Source organism: Hoplias malabaricus, chromosome 11, assembly GCF_029633855.1.
Source record: "Hoplias malabaricus isolate fHopMal1 chromosome 11, fHopMal1.hap1, whole genome shotgun sequence".
In the NCBI taxonomy this organism is placed as follows: Eukaryota; Metazoa; Chordata; class Actinopteri; order Characiformes; family Erythrinidae; genus Hoplias; species Hoplias malabaricus.
Window position 1 is genome coordinate 5,160,776 of NC_089810.1, and position 22,697 is coordinate 5,183,472.

Sequence of the window (22,697 nt, forward strand, 5' to 3'; positions counted from 1 at the left end):
CTTATCCAGAACACACCACACTCCTCACAGACAGTCACCCGGAGGAAACCCACGCAGACACAGAGAGAACACACCACACTTCTAACAGACAGTCACCCGGAGGAAACCCACGCAGACACAGGGAGAACACACCACACCCCTCACAGACATTCACCCGGAGGAAACCCACACAGACACAGGGAGAACACACCACACTCCTCACAGACAGTCACCCGGAGGAAACCCACGCAGACACAGAGAGAACACACCACACTCCTCACAGACAGTCACCCGGAGGAAACCCACGCAGACACAGAGAGAACACTCCACACTCCTCACAGACAGTCACCTGGAGGAAACCCACACAGACACAGGGAGAACACACCACACTCCTCACAGACAGTCACCCAGAGGAAACCCAAGCAGACACAGGGAGAACACACCACACTCCTCACAGACAGTCACCCGGAGGAAACCCACGCAGACACAGAGAGAACACACCACACTCCTCACAGACAGTCACCCGGAGGAAACCCACGCAGACACAGGGAGAACACACCACACTCCTCACAGACAGTCACCCGGAGGAAACCCATGCAGACACAGAGAGAACACACCACACTCCTCACAGACAGTCACCCGGAGGAAACCCATGCAGACACAGAGAGAACACACCACACTCCTCACAGATAGTCACCCGGAGGAAACCCACGCAGACACAGAGAGAACACACCACACTCCTCACAGACAGTCACCCGGAGGAAACCCACGCAGACACAGAGAGAACACACCACACTCCTCACAGTCAGTCACCCGGAGGAAACCCAAGCAGACACAGGGAGAACACACCACACTCCTCACAGACAGTCACCCGGAGGAAACCCATGCAGACACAGAGAGAACACACCACACTCCTCACAGACAGTCACCCGGAGGAAACCCACACAGACACAGGGAGAACACACCACACTCCTCACAGACAGTCACCCGGAGGAAACCCACACAGACACAGGGAGAACACACCACACTCCTCACAGACAGTCACCCGGAGGAAACCCATGCAGACACAGAGAGAACACACCACACTCCTCACAGACAGTCACCTGGAGGAAACCCACGCAGACACAGGGAGAACACATCACACTCCTCACAGACAGTCACCCGGAGGAAACCCATGCAGACACAGAGAGAACACACCACACTCCTCACAGACAGTCACCCGGAGGAAACCCACACAGACACAGGGAGAACACACCACACTCCTCACAGACAGTCACCCGGAGGAAACCCACACAGACACAGAGAGAACACACCACACTCCTCACAGACAGTCACCCGGAGGAAACCCATGCAGACACAGAGAGAACACACCACACTCCTCACAGACAGTCACCCGGAGGAAACCCATGCAGACACAGAGAGAACACACCACACTCCTCACAGACAGTCACCCGGAGGAAACCCACGCAGACACAGAGAGAACACACCACACTCCTCACAGACAGTCACCCGGAGGAAACCCACGCAGACACAGAGAGAACACACCACACTCCTCACAGACAGTCACCCGGAGGAAACCCACGCAGACACAGAGAGAACACACCACACTCCTCACAGACAGTCACCCGGAGGAAACCCAAGCAGACACAGGGAGAACACACCACACTCCTCACAGACAGTCACCCGGAGGAAACCCACACAGACACAGGGAGAACACACCACACTCCTCACAGACAGTCACCCGGAGGAAACCCACACAGACACAGGGAGAACACACCACACTCCTCACAGACAGTCACCCGGAGGAAACCCATGCAGACACAGAGAGAACACACCACACTCCTCACAGACAGTCACCTGGAGGAAACCCACGCAGACACAGGGAGAACACATCACACTCCTCACAGACAGTCACCCGGAGGAAACCCATGCAGACACAGAGAGAACACACCACACTCCTCACAGACAGTCACCCGGAGGAAACCCACACAGACACAGGGAGAACACACCACACTCCTCACAGACAGTCACCCGGAGGAAACCCACACAGACACAGGGAGAACACACCACACTCCTCACAGACAGTCACCCGGAGGAAACCCATGCAGACACAGAGAGAACACACCACACTCCTCACAGTCACCCGGAGCGGGAATCGAACCCACTCTCCCTTGATTTAATTAAATTAAATTACTCAGAGAAGACCAGAACACTTTCATCCATTTTCCCATGGTCTTATTTGACAGATGTATGCCTTGTGTCACATTTACCACATCGTTCAGTGTATTGTGATAATGCTGAGGGGGATTTCAGAGTGACTTATTGACGTAGAAGTTCATTTTACCAGATGTGAACACTAGGGGGCGACGTAACATTAGGTTTCAAGATAATGTTTACGTTTCGACTCCGTGTTAAATATCACGTGCTTGTAGTGAGGGAATAGATGAATAAATCATAAGAAATGGTTCACAGAAGACTCTGAGAGCAGTGACCAGCTCCACAGGCTGATCATAATCCTGCAGTCATAACAAGTGTCAGGAAATGAAACGTCTATGAGCTGGACACTGTCATATCCTGCACAGTTAAAGCTAATATGCTCTGTGGTTGTGTGTGTGTGTGTCTACAGGGGTCTCATTTGTGTATCACTGATGATATTTTGCCTTTACAAAGCTATAAAACTTTTAGAAAGAATGAGATAAGACCGAGAATACGTCCTTGTTTTAAATACTTTTATTTTCTCCATAGAACATTTTAGAATCAGCATATAGCATTCACAGTATTATACACCTTTACCCATCTGATTAGAATAAAACCACAGGCTTTTTGCAGATCTCAGTTTGGTTTCTCGTACGCGAAAAACAGAAATAGAAAGGTCCTCTCCTGGCGTCTAATATACATACAAAAGTACAAGAGTAAGAAAAATACTTTCCATTTTTTACACATATATAAAATGCTCTTTTAATAAAAAGGGCTCCCAGTTTAGAAAATCGTCCATTATCTTATATTCGTATTTACACATCCATTTACAGACATAAAAAACTATGCTCATTACACACGGTAGATCAGTGGTGGTGATTGGTGGAGTCCGTCCTAGTCGTGTGCCTTTAATAGCTGTGGGTGGAGAGAGTGATTAAGAAGAGAGTGACTATGAATCGTTATAACGTCCTTTAATGTGCAATATGATCACCGGAGCTCAATGACAGATCTCTCCTCCACAGCGGTCGCGGGCCTCCCGAACAGCCCTCGTCCGCAGACGTGTTCACCTTTTGTCGTAGGGGACACAGCACGTGGACTGAGTCTACAAACCCAGAGCCCAGAAAGACTTGCTCTGCTGGAAGGCAAACTTCAATTAACTTCAATGGAACAAAACACCTCGTGTTGATGGAGTGGAACTAGATAAGGCTCCAGAGATGAAACAGCAGCTGCGGGGAACACACCCATCCACCGGCCCCGGGTCACCGTGTGTTTACACTGGCCACTGCGTACGTACTGGACTCTCTGAAACTTTCACGTTTCAGTCAGAAGGTTCATGAAGAGGGCTGTTAACCCGTTGGAAATACCTTTGTGGATGTTTAATCGTCTTGATCAGGGTCATGGGGGGCTTTGAGGGTAAGGCAGAAACACTCCCTGAACACCAGCCCATCACGGGACACCACACACTCACCCAGTCACTGACACCTGTGGACAATGTCACACACACACACACACACAGATATATCTACTCATCAGGAGTGGACTGTATGAACAAGGTCCCGGTTGTGGAGAATTCTAGCCTTTTCCAAACATGAGAGGTATTTCCTTCTCTCTCTCACACATTCACACACACACACACGTCCCTTGCACACAGCCAGGTCCACGAGAGGTCACGACCCCTGAAGCAACACCACTCCACCTTCCAGCCACGTCTCAGCGCGAGCCAAACATCTATTATTGATACATTTCTGAGGCTGAATAACAACCCCAGGCAGGCAAATACAGAGGGCCAGCTTCAAAAGCACTATCCCATGGTTCCTAGCATTCAGAGAAGCTTGAGGCGAGCGAGAGCAGCGCGGAGACGGGCGAGACCGAGGCACTGTGATTAAAAATGCATTTGAGAAGAGAGCTGATGCTTTGTCAAAGGCTTTGTGCCGTTCTCCGTGATGGAAAATAGAGACAGGTGCTGACTTACAGCGAACGCTGAGCGAGGACTGACACAAAACGAGTGGAATCTGACAAGAACAAGGTGATAATGAACTATCTCGATATCTCAGTGATCTACGTCTCATGGCGGTACATGACCTCTGTGAGCTGTAGATCACTGACATCTTTCTTCTTTCATTTTGGCTGCAGCTCAATAGACGGACATCTGGGTTTATGTAAGTGCACTGTCACGATGACAACCTGGAAACTACGAGACAGACATGTTCTACAAGGCTGAATTAGCCAATCTGTGTGTTCATCTGTAGCTGTTTCTAGGCTGGACAAGATTTACAGAACGCTGGCAAAATATCATTCAGCTTAAAGGATCGCTAGCATTACAGCTTCAGATATCATCGTGATACTCCACTGAGCCGTAATAGTGAGAAACGAGCCTCCGTCATTGCTACTCCAGGGTTAGCACTGCAGAAACTGCACTATGTAACTTTCGGAGGAGGGTAGCATATCTGTTATTTTCAGCATACATGATTTCCACTGCAAAAACCAACATAAACACTTTTAAAAAGAAGTAGAAACTGGAACTAGTTTGACCTGGACTAGCCTTAAAGAGACATGTCCGGTTCTGAATTGTCACCCACTTGTCACCCACAATTCCACCCTTAGATGAGCTCCTGCTATCACACACCGTGCCACCAACAGAACAAGCATGTGCTGCCTCAGAGACACTTGATCTTCGCTACCCTCTTTCTGCTCTGCTGCTAATGCACCATCACTGGACAGCCCAACACCCCGGAGGAGAGCCCCAGCTGCTCCACTCTGGATGGCACCGTGCTCTTTAAAGGAGGGGGAGGGGCGAAGGGGGCCAATCACTCACCAAGAAAGCGAAGTCTAACTACGCCCTCTTGGGACTCCCAGGCTCGGATGGCTGAGGCAACACAGGGGGATCGAACCGGCGACCTCCAGATGCGCTGTTCTTAACATTCTAAATAAAGTGACTAATTGTATGCATTTGAGTTATCATTAGGTTCAATGGGATTTTGCCTGTGCTCTGTAAAGCCTGGCAACAGCTGCTTTGTTGCTTTGAGGTCAAGCTGAACACAACTACTCATCACTGCATTGAAGGCGTGTTTTAGAATAGGCTGTGGCTAGAACCTGATATGCGTGAGCGTGGACCGGTGTGTCATAACTGCTGAAGCCCTTTGTACAAATGCATGAAAACAATCATCAGGACAGTTCCAATGGACCTGCATTATTCTGTTCTTGATCCTCGTTGTTCAGATGCTACTTTCCCAGTTTTCAAATGAACTGCAGATGAGTCTCAGTCCCAGGAGAAGCCGTTGGCGTTGGAGAGCATTTATTCCTTCTTCTATGGCGCAGATATAGATCTGATTAGGCATCGCAATTCCATTATTGCTCACTCAGCGACGGGGGTTTGAGAGGGCATGGGTTTGTGAATGGGTGCATGTTCGTTCATCAATTCCGGCGAGGTGTCCGAGTCCCTGGCTGTAGGAGATGACCTTGTTTACGTCCAGGAACGATATCAAACGAAACTGTTTAAAAATAATAATAAGGTAGAACACATAAGGCGCGATGAATGGAGAGCCGTAAGGCACTTCCATGAGGAGACGGGCACACTGTTCTCCCTGGCTGCATTTCCACACAACAACTCCACTGGAAATCCACCCTTTCAACTGCATAGAGAGTCCTCAGGGAGAGCGATGTCTTCTTGATGTTTTGTGACGGGTTCAGTACTTTAAACAGTCTGTTTAGCCTTCATTTCCTTCGACTTGTGCATAAAGACTTCATTCGAGGGCGTTCTTTTATCACTGCTGTCATAAGAAAACCTTGTATCTTCTTCATGTTTTCTGTGATGTACCATTTGAAACCCCAGCTGCCTTTTGATCAATAGAAACTATCCCGTTTAGACGACGTCTTCTATTCTTTCCCCTAAAGTTACTGTTTTGGACGTACAAGGTTTTCTCAGGACTTTGTTGATATGCTGTGAACTCTCGTTCACAATGTGATGAAGTTGCCGTCCTCCCTCATGCTCTCCTGGCTGCTGCTCATCTTGGTGGGGCTGCCGTTGTGAGTGGGCGTGGTCAGCGAGCTCAGGGATGCCTTACTGTCTGAGAGAGAGCTGCTACTGGGCAGCGAGACGCTCTGTGGGAGGGGCCTGTGGCCGAACGCCCCCGAGGACGCGGTGTTGCCGTGGACGTTCCCGTTGGGCAGGGAGCGGTGGGGCGTGTACGGCAGGTTATCGCTCTCGATGATGAGGTCAGTGTCGTCGTCGTCACTGTCCCCTTCCGCTACACTGTTGCTGTTACTGCACTGGCTGATGGTTTGGGAGGCGGGGCTGTGGGCGGAGTCCTGGGACAAAGCAGAGCCTCCGGAACCTGCCGAGCCATTGCCGGCGGAGGTTTTGCTCCCGCGGAGCACAACGTTGTTGCGCTGGTTGGCCGGCTTGACCGTCACGATCAGGTTGTGGCTGTTGGCCACCATCATGTCCGTCACCTGGTCCAGCGACTTGCCGGCCACGTCGATACCGTTCACCTCCAGAATCTCGTCGTTGACCCCTAGCAGGCCCGTGCTCTCAGCCAGGCCGCCTCTTACAAGGCGTGAGATGAAGACCCCCGGGACCTTCTCCACGCCCTGCGGAGTGACGCGCACACTGACGCCATCACGGATGTAGAAGCCCAGGGGCTTGTGGGTACCGTGCTTGTGTAGACGAACACGGCGGTGCGTCTCGGGCAGAATGTCAACGTCGATGATGGAGGAGATCTGACGGAAGTCCTGAGGCAGACCAATCAGCAGAGCCGGCTTGTTCTTCTGCTGTGATGGACGCAGGCCTGCGAGACCCTTCTTTCTCCTCTGCAGGGAGTTAGTGGGAAACACCACTGGCTCATCCACATCTGAAAGACACACACAGAGAGAGAGAGAGAGTGTTAGTGAATGGTCACAAAGTTGATAAAGATAACAGCACATGATTAGCAGTCAACCTAGAGCTGTCTGACTCTGGGAGACGGGGCTGTGGGTGGAGTCCTGAAAGAGGGCGGAGTCTCCAAAATATTTTTATCTACAGCCCACACCACCACTGATACTTGGCACTCAATTAATATACTTTCCTGTCTTTAACTTGTTGTTTCAGATTGATTGATGGACCTGGAGCACCCGGAGGAAACCCACACAGACACAGCAAGAACACATCACACTCCCTAAGGTGAGGACTGCGATCAGGGCCCTCAGACCCTATGGCTATGAGACAGTACCCATAATAAACCTCACTTTTTAACTGATGTCCCCTGTTTCACCAAATACGAGTTACTAGCACCGCCCCCTACCAGTCACTCCTACACTACACACTCCTTTAATCTACACTCCACTGCAACTGCACCAACTGCTGCAATTCACTATTAGTGTGTTCCTCTAAAACCTTCTTGTGTCCACTGACCCTCAGCTGCCCCCAACACTTCCCTCCCTGTTCATTACGGCAGACCACAATCTATTAATTCCATTTCTGTGGAAATGGCTGGCAGAGATGCCGACTAGTGACAGTGTTAATATACGGTGATAAGGTCACGAGGAAGCGTCGGCACAAGGGAACACAATGGTCTCAATCACGATAATGGCAGGGCGGATGCAGGGATGGATGAATGAAAACAAAAAGCGATTGCAATAAATCTGTCTCCACCACTTGAAAAAAGTCCAGAGTTCAATAGAGAATCAGATTACAGGAGAGGCAGATTAATCAAAGCCTCCGTCACGGTGATTTAGAGTGAGCACTGGAGCTGAAGAAACTCTGGCGCTAGACAGCTGAGGACGGTTCTGTCAGTGCGAGGGGACAGTTACATGGAAGAGAGGGAACAGGTTCTCGGAGAGGAAGAAAAGGCAGGCGGTGATTAGAAAAGTCTGATGGGAAAGAGAAACAAAGTTATCAAAACCTTCCCTCAGATTACTAACTGTGTGTGTGTTTGGTTTAAAAATGAGAATATGAATGAAAATTAATTATTTTTAAAACGTCACGACCAGCGTGACCTGTCCACCACTATGAATAAAACTGATTAAAATTAATATGGTTTAGTACGGTAGTTCAAAACAGTACTAAAGTATTTGATCAAAAATGTACCAATTATTGCTCAGAAATGTCAGTCATATACCAGTCATTCATTCATTATCTGTAGCCCTTATCCAGTTCAGGGTCGCGGTGGGTCCAGAGCCTACCTGGAATCATTGGGCGCAAGGTAGGGACACACCCTGGAGGGGGCGCCAGTCCTTCACAGGGCAACACACACACACACGGACACTTCTGAGTCGCCAATCCACCTACCAACGTGTGTTTTTGGACTGTGGGAGGAAACCGGAGCACCCGGAGGAAACCCACGCAGACACAGAGAGAACACACCACTCTCCTCACAGACAATCACCCAGAGAAAACCCACACAGACACAGAGAGAACACACCACACTCCTCATAGAAAGTCACCCGGAGGAAACCCACGCAGACACAGAGAGAACACACCACACTCCTCACAGACAGTCACCCGGAGGAAACCCACACAGACACAGGGAGAACACACCACACTCCTCACAGACAGTCACCCGGAGGAAACTAATACTGATATGATTCTCACATCATCCTCCATCCTTACCTCATTATTTCCTGTTCTCTAATCTATAAAATACTATCAAGTGCTGAATGATTTGAGAACGATGTCTAGTTATAATTCCTCTGGCCTATATTTGGGAACGCAATATAAATTGCAATTATTTTCTATTATTTTCTACACAGCACAGTGTCCGGTGATCACTGATGGCTCCTACACAAGCTAAATGTCCCCATTTAAAACCTTTTAAAGCATTGTTCTTGGTGACGCAGGCTAGAATTACAAATGCAACATATGATTCCGATATAAACACATTTCACCAGTCAGCTCTAATCATAACAATGTCTTATTCTGAGCCGCTCACTCTTTACGTCTTACATCACACATAGCTACAGACCACGAAAACAAAACTGATGAAAAGATCTCAGTTATTTGCCCTTTATCCCGGAGTGAATGAGCTTACACAGAGCCAGTGTTGTAATCACTAAGCTGACGGTGGAGGCATGGGGCAGCCGTGAATATTTGCAGCTGCTTTGAATGTAAATCAAAATTCATGGTGTGGGCTTTTTTCAAGGTAGAGGTCAAACATGCTACAAACCCAGTTTGCTCCACCTGCTCCGAAAAGTCCCTTGTAAAGAAGGAAATACACCCACCAGCGATGACATTAACACTACCTCCTTGTTTCTACTCTCACTGTCCACTTCCTGTAGAGCTGCACTTTGTATTTCTACAATTACGGACTGTAGATCATTTGTAGCTCCATTCATCCTGCTCTTTAATGGTCAGGACCCCCACAGAGCAGGTGTGATGTGGTGGTGGATCATTCTCAGCGCTGCAGTGACACTGACGTGGTGGTGGTGTGTTAGTGTGTGTTGTGCTGGTGTAGAGTGGATCAGACACAGCAGTGCTGCTGGAGTTTTTAAACCCCTCAGTGTCTGCACTGAGAACAGTCCACCGACCAAAAACATCCAGCCGACAGCGTCCTGTGTCACTGATGAAGGACTAGAGGACGAGCGACACACACTGTGCTTTTATATCCACCAACGAGGGAGTGGACGGTGAGTGGACACAGGGTTTAAAAACTCCAGCAGCCACTGCTGTGTCTGATCCACAACGTCAGTGTCAGTGCAGTGCTGAGGATGATGCAGCATGCGTCTGTTTTTTTATTCTTCAGCCCTGTGATGTAACAACAGAACAGAGCTTATTTATATGACGAGCGGATGACTAGATCTGTCAGCTATTCTTCCACTCCAATCTTTTGTGCACATCTCACCAGTCAATAAACACCCTCACCCACCAGCTTACGTCCAAGACTTTGCGCTTTCTCACCACCATCTCCAACCGTCATCGTAAACCACATACCGCCCGAGGAGCGGCTCTTTCTAAACAGCTGATGAGGGGGAATTAGATTAATTAGGCTGTTTGACCAAATGGCCAGGCCAAGATTATTGCACTGAGCTCCTCACGTCTAGTTCATTATCACAGTGCTGCGGTCGCAGGACGTGGGATGGAGGGGGTTAGGGATGGGGGGCAGGGGAACGGTAGCGTTGGTCAGCTTCAACCTGACCCCTGACCCCAGCCCTAATAAGAAGTGACACATATTCATCAACAGATGCCCAGAGCAGTGCAGCGATTCCCGTGAGGACAATGGGGGAGTGTGTAGCTGTGTTAACGTGTGCGTGTTCACTCTGGCATCTCTGCAGTGGTGTTTTCTGAGGTAATGAAGTTACTCATGTCTCGAGGAGGACAATTGTAACTTTGCATGATGCATTTATATGTAATTTCCTTCTTTGTCATTGGATATTTATGCCTGTATGTAGTCGGCGTGTGTGGCCTGAGAGAGCCGAGTGATCTTGGGAACGAGCACCATAAACCACTCTAATCAACCTGATGGATACAAATCATGAGCCATGAGAGTTTACAAACTGAAACAGCGCTGCTGTGTCTGATCCACCAGCTCAACACACATTATTACTGCATACTATTTAACTGCTCTGTGGGGGTCCTGACCATTGGAAAACTGTGAAAGAGGGCTAAGAAAGTATGCAGAGCAACAGATAGACTACAGTCTGTAACTGTGTAAGTACAAAGTGCTCCTGTACGGAGAGTGGAGCTGAGTAAATGAACAGTGAGTGTAGAAAGGAGGTGGTCAGCCGATCCACTTACCAACAAGTTTGTTTGGACTGTGGGAGGAAACTAGAGCATTCGGAGGAAACATATTCAGACACAGAGAGAACACGCCAAATTGTAACATGCTACACACCAGACAGTAAATCTCTGTGTGTGTGTTTGTTTGAGTGTTTGTTTGATAGTCTGACTTGTTAGTCTTGGTGTCTCTTGTATCTTATGCTCTGCACATAGCAGGAGTCTGGGTCTACTGGCCTGTCCACCCCTATTAGACTGAGAGGCCGGACCCCCGCAGAGAGCAGAGCAGTTTGTGTTATTAAAGCTGCTGAGGAGCTGGAGGGAGGTGGGCCTGCGATGGGAGACAGACAAGAGGGTCAGAGACAGGCAGACACAGGACTGGCCTGAGGGAGAGAGGGGAGTCTGGGGGTCCACCCACTCGGCATGGGATGAGAGGGAGGGAGAGAGAAAAATACAGACAGAAGGTCTGACCACAGAGCTGTGGGTTATGATGAAAGAAAGAAAAACATTACTCTTCAAACGTATTCATAACTGTGTTAACTTACACGTGTTAGCTCTAAACCCCAACATTTTAGTCTTAACCCAACCACACACCACCACTGGACGTGCTGGAGGAGAATGCAAACTGCCCAGATCTGTCATATCAGCCAACAGATGCCTGTTCTGACCAGCACTGTGCTTGTGTGATGAGGGGTGTCAAAGGGCCACCCTATCCACTGTAAGAAATTACAGTGGACCCAAATGTGACTGGCTTAACTTGCTGCAATCAACAATATTAATATCATAACAAATGTTTCAAACCAGTGTGTCTTCCTAGAGATAGGTTGACCATTTGGCATATTTAGTATATAAACAGGCAAAGCAGGAAGAGCCACAACAGCTCTCACTGTGGGACCAGAAGACATAATCAATATCAAAGGAAGTTTATTACTGAGTAATCAACAACCACCACAGACAAAGTGAACTAGTCTAGACATGAAGGTGATAGAACTCAATACACATTAAGTTCTCACAGATGACAGGGTTCCATGTGTATTGTGTTCCTTAGGAGGAGCTGAGATGGAAGGCGGTGTTGTCAAACTATATAAGCTGTGTTTTTCTATTACTCAATGTTCAATCTAGCTCCGCTGAACCCATGGTACATCTTTGTATCTTGCAACTGCTTACTGTAATAATAAAGGTTTTCCATTTTTCATCAATTTTTGAGAGACATCCCATTTTTTCCTACAACTGGCGAGCCATCCACTCGAGGGATTTTCCAAAACAAAAAGTGGGGAAGACAAGTTGGTAAGTAAAATCAATTCTGTGTTTACACTACTGGTTTTAGGTTATCACCTCGTTTAAAAAAATCTAGAACATTTAAGGACAGGGATAATTCTGGGTTAATCTTTTATTCAGTCACAGCAGGAGGAGTCGTGTACCAAATTTCTGATAAATCTGTAAAGATTCTAAAGTAAGTGAATCCTCCCGACGTAGTGTGGTAAACAGAATAGTATCAGTATTGGGTATTAAAGTTTCTAAAGTAACTGAAACTTGTTGTGTTGTAAAGTTTCTAAAGTAACTGAAACTTATGCTGTAAAGTTTCTAAAGTAACTGAAACGTATGCTGTAAAGTTTCTAAAGTAACTGAAACTTAAGCTGTAAAGTTTCTAAAGTAACTGAAACTTGTGCTGTAAAGTTTCTAAAGTAACTGAAACTTGTGCTGTAAAGTTTCTAAAGTAACTGAAACTTGTGCTGTAAAGTTTCTAAAGTAACTGAAACTTGTGCTGTAAAGTTTCTAAAGTAACTGAAACTTGTGCTGTAAAGTTTTTAAAGTAACTGAAACTTGTTGTGTTGTAAAGTTTCTAAAGTAACTGAAACTTGTTTTGTTGTAAAGTTTCTAAAGTAACTGAAACGGGGGTAGGTTTCTGTGTGGTGAATACATACAATTGTTTGACCGTGAATCAGCCTGATTGGTGGAAGTACTGAGATAGTTTTTATTTTTTTATTTTATTACTTTCTATTACACTGAATAAAAGTCTTAGAAGAATGGAGGAATTAGTCATTGCATACATTTCTAAACATGGTTCAAAGGAACTGTTTAATGGGATTGAGAATATTGTGGACGAACCCTATAAGTGGGCTATGTCCCGATTCAAAAACGATCCTAACATGCCCAAGAATAAGAAAAAGAAAATTGCAAATGCTCTTCATGCCATCTTTGCCTCATATAAACTAACCAGGAAAAGGTTAAAGGAAGCAGAGACACAGAGAGATGCACTTGAGATGGAAAATACAGTGCTTCACACTCAAATTAGTGAAAACATAATGTCTATGAAAAATTACCAAGCAGGGGAGACAATTCTGAAGGAGGAAATAGTCAGACTAAAACAAGAAATCTCTAATTATAAGATGGACAATAACAGACTTGTATCATCTGTGGAAAGGTTATCAAGCGATCTACAGCAGACTAGATCAGCATGTCAGTTTATGTTAAAAAATATGTCTGCCCTATTAGCTGAAGGACTAGATAGTGAGGGAACAATAGATTCCAAAACACCATTGGATCAAATCAGAAATCAAACACATTTTCAGAGCATGTATGAAACAAACCCAAATTGGAAGGAAGCTTCTCTTCCACAAAACAGCCATGATCACTACTCTAATCGTACTATAAGGTTTCCTATGGCACCACTGCATTCTTCCACCACGGTTCGCCCCGGAGAGGAAGAAAGTAGTGCTGTCACAACTACTACTGTCCGTGCTCTGAGTCCCACTGAACTGGAATCATTAATCAAAAATGTGGGAAAATTTGATCCAGTAAAACACGATCCTTTACATTTCTTAGACAAATTGGAACAGCACGCTGACATTCATAGGTTAACAGATGCAGATGCTTGTGTTGTCTTGATTATGTGTCTTCCCTCTACTCTAGGCCGAGCTCTTTCAGATAAAGTTAAAAATAAAAAGGCTAACAAGGCAAAAAGAAAATTGTTAGAAGTTTTAGGAGCAAGAGTCATTAACTGGGAAAAAATCACAGAGGTTACCATGCAAAAAGGGGAGCATCCTGTCGCATTCTCAGAGAGACTCATGGATGCATTCTTAACCTACAGCGGTATTGTGGACATTACTACACAAGACCAGAGATTTAAATCTGCTCTGATTGCACAAAGTGACGGTTTCACCCGTGCCGCCATTGCAATGCATGTGACCTATATGTCTACCTATGATGAGATCATTACTAAAATGACTCAGTTTTACAATAGTAGTAGCGGTAATAAAAAATCCACCCCCATAGCAGCCATCAATGGTAAACTTTCTCATCAGAATACAGCTCAAAGAAAGGTTTCCTGGAAGAATGAAGGTCAGATAGCTAGAAAGGCTGATGAGAGACCACCACCTTATAATCCTAATGCAATCTTAGTGTGTTATTCTTGTGATAAAGAGGGACATATTGCTAGGGAATGCAAATCTACTTTGAGGCATGGATCTCCAAAGATGTTCCCAAACTCCAAGGTGCATAAAAAGCTCAGGGAATTGCAAAAAGCAATGAAGACACTGAGCACAGAGAACAGTGAATTACGGGCTGCTCTAGGTGAATTGCAAGCAGCAATAGAGAAACTGAGCATAGACAACTGTGAATTACAGGCTGCTCTAGGAAGAGCAGACTGTAAATCTGTGCACGGTTCTGGATAGGAATCACAGGACTCTGTGATACCTGTAGTACTTATGCCATGAAACAGTATTGTAAGCCAATTTTAAATGTTATTGGAGGTCAGTGCAATGATTGGCTATTGAAGATATTAAACACATAAAATAAAAATGATGCATTTGTGAAATCCGTAATAACCATTCATTAGTGGTTTTGTATTCACCATCTTTGCCGATGCAAGATGAAACAGTTCGGCCCATTTGACATTGTTGTGTATTCACACCACAATCTGAATATTGGTGTTTGTTTGTGCTGCCACTTGGCACAAACCCCTCACTGACAGGTCTGACACTCAGCAGTTACAGCTGTGTGATAAGGAGGGGAGGGACAAGGTGTGCAGGCAGCTTTCATACAAAAACATAAACACTTATGCTTCACATCATTATTTAGTGCTACAACTAATATTAGGGAAAACATGAGTGACTCTAAAGAAAGGCTTTGAGTAGAACCACAGTATTTAGAATGTGGGGATCAAACTCAAAGTGAAGACTCCCTATTCCCCACAAAGCGGTTAGCGCTTCCTCACTTCTCTTAGAGTCTAGAACTCTCATGGTTAGGTAGGGACAGTAGTAGCACTATTTAATATGTGAAAGTCCACGGTTATTTTAATAACAGATGCCATCAAAACAGGATAGTGCTGTTGCTTTGTTTATCCATTTCAGGAAATGTCGAGTGAGTGTTGGAGGATTTTCTGAAGCTATGGTGGATAAAGAGATGCCAGCAGATACTCTACTCAGCAACCTGAAGCCAACTGAAACACAGATGACGACGGAAGATGCAACACTTAAAGCATTCATCTCTCCTACCGTCTCAAATGAAATTAACTCAAATGAAAACAAAAAGTGCTTTTAAAAAGGGAGAGATTTTAGGATTTATATATATTTTTTTTATTTCTTTTATATACTTTCTTTTCACATTCCAACTTCCTCAAACACTTCATTTTGGCAGTTCCACTGAATGTGATGGTTGTTGAACGAGACTCCAAGAAACCTTGTTAATGTTTGTTTTTTTACTTGTTATTCTCTCATTCTCTTCTTCCTTGTAGAGGAACTGTTATGATGGTTTACTATTAGAGCAAGTATGTACCAGTGTGTTTTGAGGCACTTCTCCAATGACGGGTAAGACTTCTCAAGCCAGTGAGGGGCAACCTAAGGCAGGAGGGTGTCGACCACTGGGTATCACTCAGAAAATTTATGTATAGTAAGTAGTTGATGTGATGCTTCAAAAGCATCAAAGGGGGGAACTGTAAGAAATTACAGTGGACCCAAATGTGACTGGCTTAACTTGCTGCAATCAACAATATTAATATCATAACAAATGTTTCAAACCAGTGTGTCTTCCTAGAGATAGGTTGACCATTTGGCATATTTAGTATATAAACAGGCAAAGCAGGAAGAGCCACAACAGCTCTCACTGTGGGACCAGAAGACATAATCAATATCAAAGGAAGTTTATTACTGAGTAATCAACAACCACCACAGACAAAGTGAACTAGTCTAGACATGAAGGTGATAGAACTCAATACACATTAAGTTCCTCACAGATGACAGGGTTCCATGTGTATTGTGTTCCTTAGGAGGAGCTGAGATTGAAGGCGGTATTGTCAAACTATATAAGCTGTGTTTTTCTATTACTCAATGTTCAATCTAGCTCCGCTGAACCCATGGTACATCTTTGTATCTTGCAACTGCTTACTGTAATAATAAAGGTTTTCCATTTTTCATCAATTTTTCAGAGACATCCCATTTTTTCCTACACCACCCATAGACAGCAAGCCCAGCTAAGCTTTCTTGGACTCCTGGACTCAGAGGGCTGAGGCAGTACCAGGGATCGGACCTGCAAACTCCCACTGATCTTAGGAGGGTTTAAATATACTGATGCCAGCGGTCTTGTATAAGTTTCTGGATAAATCTTGCACAAACCCACATATTTTAGCAGAACTAATTGCCTTACTATTTTTAACTTCATAAACTCCAGTGTCAGACTTATGCACACACATTTACTGCCTACCACTTTAATTAACGCTTAATGCAACTCACAGTTTAAATACTAATAAGTAATCAGTTTTAAAGGCAATGTCCACAATCCTGGGAAGCTGCTGTTCTCTCGTGTTTGTTCAGGTTCAGAAGCCCCATGTATTTTAAGGTGGAACGGTGTGTTTGAGGGGAAAAAAGATGCGGCTGAAGTGTAACTCGGCTGTACGTTTTCATTCACTGTTTGAATTACCACAGAAACTCATTTGTAACTCGAGTTGTTTCGTTTTGTAGCACTTTCACTCTGTTGACTTTCAGCTCCTGAATTTAGAATCAGCTCTAAAATACGTCTGAAACTGCATTGAGCAGGAATTGAGCAACATCCTCATTTTTGTTGGTGCTTTTCATAAAATAAGCATCATCAGAATTTGTGGGTTTTGATAAAAATCGTGAAAGTCAACATTTCACTAAATATTTCATGTTGTTTAAACTTAACCATAAATTCATTAATTTGTTAATTGTAACAGCTGAACCGATTCAGGTGTCATCTGAAACCACTGAGAGCAGGGGAGGAAACCCACACAGACACAGGGAGAACACACCACACTCCTCACAGACAATCACCCGGAGGAAACTCACGCAGACACAGGGAGAACACACCACACTCCTCACAGACAGTCACCCGGAGGAAACCCACGCAGACACAGAGAGAACACACCACACTCCTCACAGACAGTCACCCGGAGGAAACCCACGCAGACACAGGGAGAACACACTACACTCCTCACAGACAGTCACCCGGAGGAAACCCACGCAGACACAGAGAGAACACACCACACTCGTCACAGACAGTCACCCGGAGGAAACTCACGCAGACACAGGGAGAACACACCACACTCCTCACAGACAGTCACCCGGAGGAAACCCACGCAGACACAGGGAGAACACACCACACTCCTCACAGACAGTCACCCGGAGGAAACCCACGCAGACACAGGGAGAACACACTACACTCCTCACAGACAGTCACCCGGAGGAAACCCACGCAGACACAGAGAGAACACACCACACTCCTCACAGACAGTCACCCGGAGGAAACCCACGCAGACACAGAGAAAACACACCACACTCCTCACAGACAGTCACCCGGAGAAAACCCACGCAGACACAGAGAGAACACACCACACTCCTCACAGACAGTCACCCGGAGGAAACCCACGCAGACACAGGGAGAACACACTACACTCCTCACAGACAGTCACCCGGAGGAAACCCACGCAGACACAGAGAGAACACACCACACTTCTCACAGACAGTCACCCGGAGGAAACCCACGCAGACACAGGGAGAACACACCACACTCCTCACAGACAGTCACCTGGAGGAAACCCACACAGACACAGAGAGAACACCCCACACTCCTCACAGACAGTCACCCGGAGGAAACCCACGCAGACACAGGGAGAACACACCACACTCCTCACAGACAGTCACCCGGAGGAAACCCACGCAGACACAGAGAGAACACACCACACTCAGACAGCGATAATCCAATAGAGTTAATATCTTTGAACATTAGTGTGTTTGTATTGTGTGTTTTCTCTGTCTTTAATGATGAAATGTTATTGGTGGTGGTGGTGTTGGTGTGTGTGTGTGTGTGTGTGTGTGTGTACATATGCACACCATATGTTGTAAAAATAATGTTAATTAATGTAGTAATTCTGATGAATCGCTGAGTTCAGAGGTTAACGCATGAGCACTTACAGCTAACGAAGAGACCACACTTTCACACACATGTCCACCCAGTCAGAGTCCACTGTGACACAGACACACTCCGTAACTCCTCTACATCTTTCTCTCCCTCCATCAATCACCTCAGCAGGACACCACATAGTCAGAGTATATGAATAATCACTGTTCACCGTGTTTCCCTGGCAACCTCGCACTAATGCAATTGAGGAGGACACGAGGAGACAGAGTCACAAGAGGTTACAGGACAGACCCGGAAACCCCCGCCCAAATACTCTCTCACACACACACACACACACACACACCTTCCGAGTCTGAAAGTCATAACAACATTACTGGAGCTCTTATCAAATTACACCAGTCTGGAGTGGCCTAAGACTTCCATTATCATAGCACACTCTATATGCAGCTGCTCTTGTGAATGGGAAACACTAAGATCAAGTGCATCACATAAGGAAAAGATGCCTTGAACATTCAGAAAACTAAAAAGCCCTGCAAAAAGCCTGGCTGAGGGTCTCATTATACCTCACAGGTTCAGAAATAACACAACCCTCCTGGTGTACTATTCAGATGTAATTATATAATTAGAGAATTATTATGGCCATCAGCCCTGCAACATAAATCATGATTAACTGCATTTGTCTTACATCCTCTCAGCTGGCCTCCAGTGAAAGTGTTTACAGCTTTCAGTAAATCAACACGAGCCTGACTCTGAAGTTGTGTGAACGCAGGGTGTGCACTGTTTCTAGTTTTAATCACTGACCTTCAGTGAAAGCAACAGTGTATACTTCATACACTATTCCTGGGGATTTTAAATCAATATTCAGTGAGGTCCATTTGTTAAATCTTGACCTCAGGATCTGTGCTTGGTCTCATAGTGGCGCTTCACATTGTTGCTTTTGATTAATGCCTGGTTGTGTGAACATCCAAGGCCCACTGTTTTAGAACCGGCCGCAGGAAGAGTGTAATAAAAATATAAAAGTGTGAAAGTGAACCTTTCCTTATTTTAGAGCAAGCCTCGCTGTCCTCACTCACTTCCCTCTCACTCTCCCTAGTGAACTGACCCCACCGGGTAAACAATCAATTTGATTGGCTTCCTTTAGTGAGGCAATTGCTGTAATAACATGGTGACTGTCTGTGAGGAGTGTGGTGTGTTCTCTCTGTGTCTGCGTGGGTGTCCTCCGGGTGACTGTCTGTGAGGAGTGTGGTGTGTTCTCTCTGTGTCTGCGTGGGTGTCCTCCGGGTGACTGTCTGTGAGGAGTGTGGTGTGTTCTCCCTGTGTCTGCGTGGGTTTCCTCCGGGTAACGTTCTGTGAGGAGTGTGGTGTGTTCTCTCTGTGTCTGCGTGGGTTTCTTCCGGGTAACGTTCTGTGAGGAGTGTGGTGTGTTCTCTCTGTGTCTGCGTGGGTTTCTTCCGGGTGACTGTCTGTGAGGAGTGTGGTGTGTTCTCTCTGTGTCTGCGTGGGTTTCCTTCGGGTGACTGTCTGTGAGGAGTGTGGTGTGTTCTCCCTGTGTCTGCGTGGGTTTCCTTCGGGTGACTGTCTGTGAGGAGTGTGGTGTGTTCTCTCTGTGTCTGTGTGGGTTTCCTCCGGGTGACTGTCTGTGAGGAGTGTGGTATGTTCTCCCTGTGTCTGCGTGGGTTTCCTCCGGGTGACTGTCTGTGAGGAGTGTGGTGTGTTCTCTCTGTGTCTGCGTGGGTTTCTTCCGGGTGACTGTCTGTGAGGAGTGTGGTGTGTTCTCCCTGTGTCTGCGTGGGTTTCTTCCGGGTGACTGTCTGTGAGGAGTGTGGTATGTTCTCCCTGTGTCTGCGTGGGTTTCCTCCGGGTGACTGTCTGTGAGGAGTGTGGTGTGTTCTCCCTGTGTCTGCGTGGGTTTCCTCCGACGGTTAAAAAACACACGTTGGTAGGAGGATTGGTGACTCAAAAGTGTCCTTGACCGCTGGATAAGCGTTTACAGACAATGAATGAATAATAATGACTTCAAAGGGTTAAACAAAAGGATTCAGCTTAGGACACAACTGGGTTTGAATTGATAAAGCAATAAGAAAACAACACTCGGGCTGTCACGGGAATCCACAGCCATGAGCCACTGTTGAGAAATCACAGAGATACTAGAAACACAGGAAATATAAACAACACTAACAATATCAGCAATAAGTGCCAGTTGTTTTAAGCCCAAGGGCAAAAGCTGTGGAGATTCTGAACACTGTTCTCAGGATTAGAGTCACACAGGGCCTTCTCAAACTACTTTTGCTTTCCTCTGGAACATTCTGGGAATAACATTAAGTGGAAGGGCTGTTCCAGTAAAATGTGCACCGTGACAAGAATGACAGACAGGTCAAAACATCACCGCTCTCTCCTGTCTTTTTACGACTTGGCATTAATACTTAATTCTTAGCAATTCTCTCTGTTTCTCTCGCTCTCTCTCTCTCTCTCTGTCTCTGTCTCTTTCTTCCTGTCGTGCGTTTTCTAAGCGCCAAGATAAAACTCCCTGGTGACATTCAGCAGACAGAAATATGCTCAAATCTCGATGTCTGTGTGCGGGTGTGAGTCTCTGACTCAAAACACACCTACTCAGAAGGCAACAGGGCGCAAACAGTGTGACGCTTCTGACTGACGTCCCGACTTCTGGAATGTTCCCAGAAACTGAAAATACCCAGCCTGCAGCAACAGAGACGGTCCAAGCCCAATATCAAATTTACATTTCACCGTCCAGTGACTGGGTCAGGTATATTATTGTAATTGGCAGCTTATTGACTCATGAGTTCCAACTCCGAGCGGGTGTGATGTTAGTAGAAGGAAGCTTATTGACAGGGTTAACACCTCATAACGTTCTGTTATGGAAAGGGCGTGAGGCGTATTGACTCAGGGGCTATATATCTCACCGGAAGGTTATTGCGGAGTCATATATTGTTGGGTCAGGGGGCCGGTGGATTACCTGGGGCGAAGGGCTGGGTTTCCTTTTTCTACACTGGGAAAATCAGGGTTTTGCTCAAGTGTGGTGGCATTTATCACCATAAAAACAAAAACAGTCCAGACTATAATTTACAGTGTACTTCCTCGTGTCTGGCGGTAATCGTTTGAGGTCGACTCTTGTCGGGTCTGAATCTCTTTGAAGTGCGTATTCATCAGTGTGTTATGTGTGCAGTGCACCTCCAGCTCCAATCAAACGATCTGCTCCTCTGTCACAGCAATCACAGGACGATATTTCACTCGTATCAGTAATGAAGGTTGTCCTTCGCGAGCTTCCAACTGTGTATATAAAAGCTGGTGAGGACAAGCTGTACAAATATCAATAAGAGGCAACGGTTATTGATCACTGCTGCTCTTCTCGGGCTGCAGCGCGTAGTCATGGAAGTTGAACAGTCGTCATTGACATTGATTATGGAAAAAGTCAACATGGCGCTTCCTTTTAAATAATAGCAGTAAATAGTAGAATAAAGCCATGACTGCTCACACACCGCCAAAAAACACAGACATCAACAGACCACAGGAGACTACAGAAAACGCTGGGGTGATGTGGTACATTCACGGAGCACATTGTTTGTGCATTTTGTTTTAAATATATGTTGTCCTTTGTTCCCCCAGATGTCTTTCTACAGTATAAGGTCATGGCTTTTTGTTTGCGAACAGCACTAGCTTCATTCCAACGGTTAATAAATCAGGTGCTGTCAGGAATGCACGGAAGCGAAGCCTACTCTGATGACGTAGCTGTGCATAGTGCTACTTGGAGCAAACTAGAGAGCTCTTTATCAGGCTAAAAGTAGCCCATCTAACTGGTAATCTTGCTAAGTGTGAATTCGGACGGGCCTCAGTAACCCACCTGGGGAACATAGTGGGGCCAGTGGGTGGAGATGGTTATATTTTGCTGCAAGTTTGTGGTCTGCCTCTGATTTGTGGTCTGCCCCGCCCCCCCCCCCCCCCCCCACCTTGTTACCGGAAGGTTGCCGGTCGAGTCCCCAGGACCGGTGGGAATATCCATGGCTGAAGTGTCCTTGAGCAAGGCACGGAACCCCAAAACCGCTCCGCACGGGTGTTGGGGACGGCTGCCCACCGCTCTGGGTGTGTATTCACAGCTCCCAATCCACTAGTGTGTGTGTGTGTGTGTGTGTGTGTGTGTGTGTGTGTGTTCACTGCCACAAATGGGTTAAATGTGGAAGACACATTTTACATTGTACATTGTACAATGACTAATAATTGCACATTTCATTTCCTGCTCTGTTTTTCGTATTTCTTGTGTTTCTTTGTTTGTCATACACTCTTAGCACATAGCTCTGTTTTGTTCTTGTCTCTGCCTTAGCTCCACCTTGTCATCTTTTTCCACCTGTGCTTCCTTTGTGATCCTACCCTCTCGTTGTCCTTCCCAGGTGTTCCTTGTCTACGTTCCTGTGTATGTATTGACCCGTGTTTTTTTCGTGTTCCTCTG

At 46.1% G+C, this 22,697-nt stretch overlaps 1 protein-coding gene and 1 long non-coding RNA gene across 2 annotated transcripts in view; one reads left to right on the forward strand and one right to left on the reverse strand.

Moving 5' to 3' along the window:
- The window catches only part of LOC136709252 (uncharacterized), a 39,186-nt gene that overhangs the window by 964 nt on the left and 15,525 nt on the right, over window positions 1-22,697 (forward strand). The window contains exon 2 of the long non-coding RNA XR_010804476.1: window positions 7,262-7,333. This is a non-coding gene — a long non-coding RNA (uncharacterized lncRNA). The remainder of the gene's footprint in view (window positions 1-7,261; window positions 7,334-22,697) is intronic.
- The window catches only part of pard6a (par-6 family cell polarity regulator alpha), a 47,372-nt gene continuing 27,373 nt past the window's right edge, over window positions 2,699-22,697 (reverse strand). Inside the window, exon 3 of the mRNA XM_066684357.1 lies at window positions 2,699-7,025. Within this exon, the coding sequence (XP_066540454.1) occupies window positions 6,130-7,025 (896 nt within the window). The 3' untranslated portion in view covers window positions 2,699-6,129. The remainder of the gene's footprint in view (window positions 7,026-22,697) is intronic.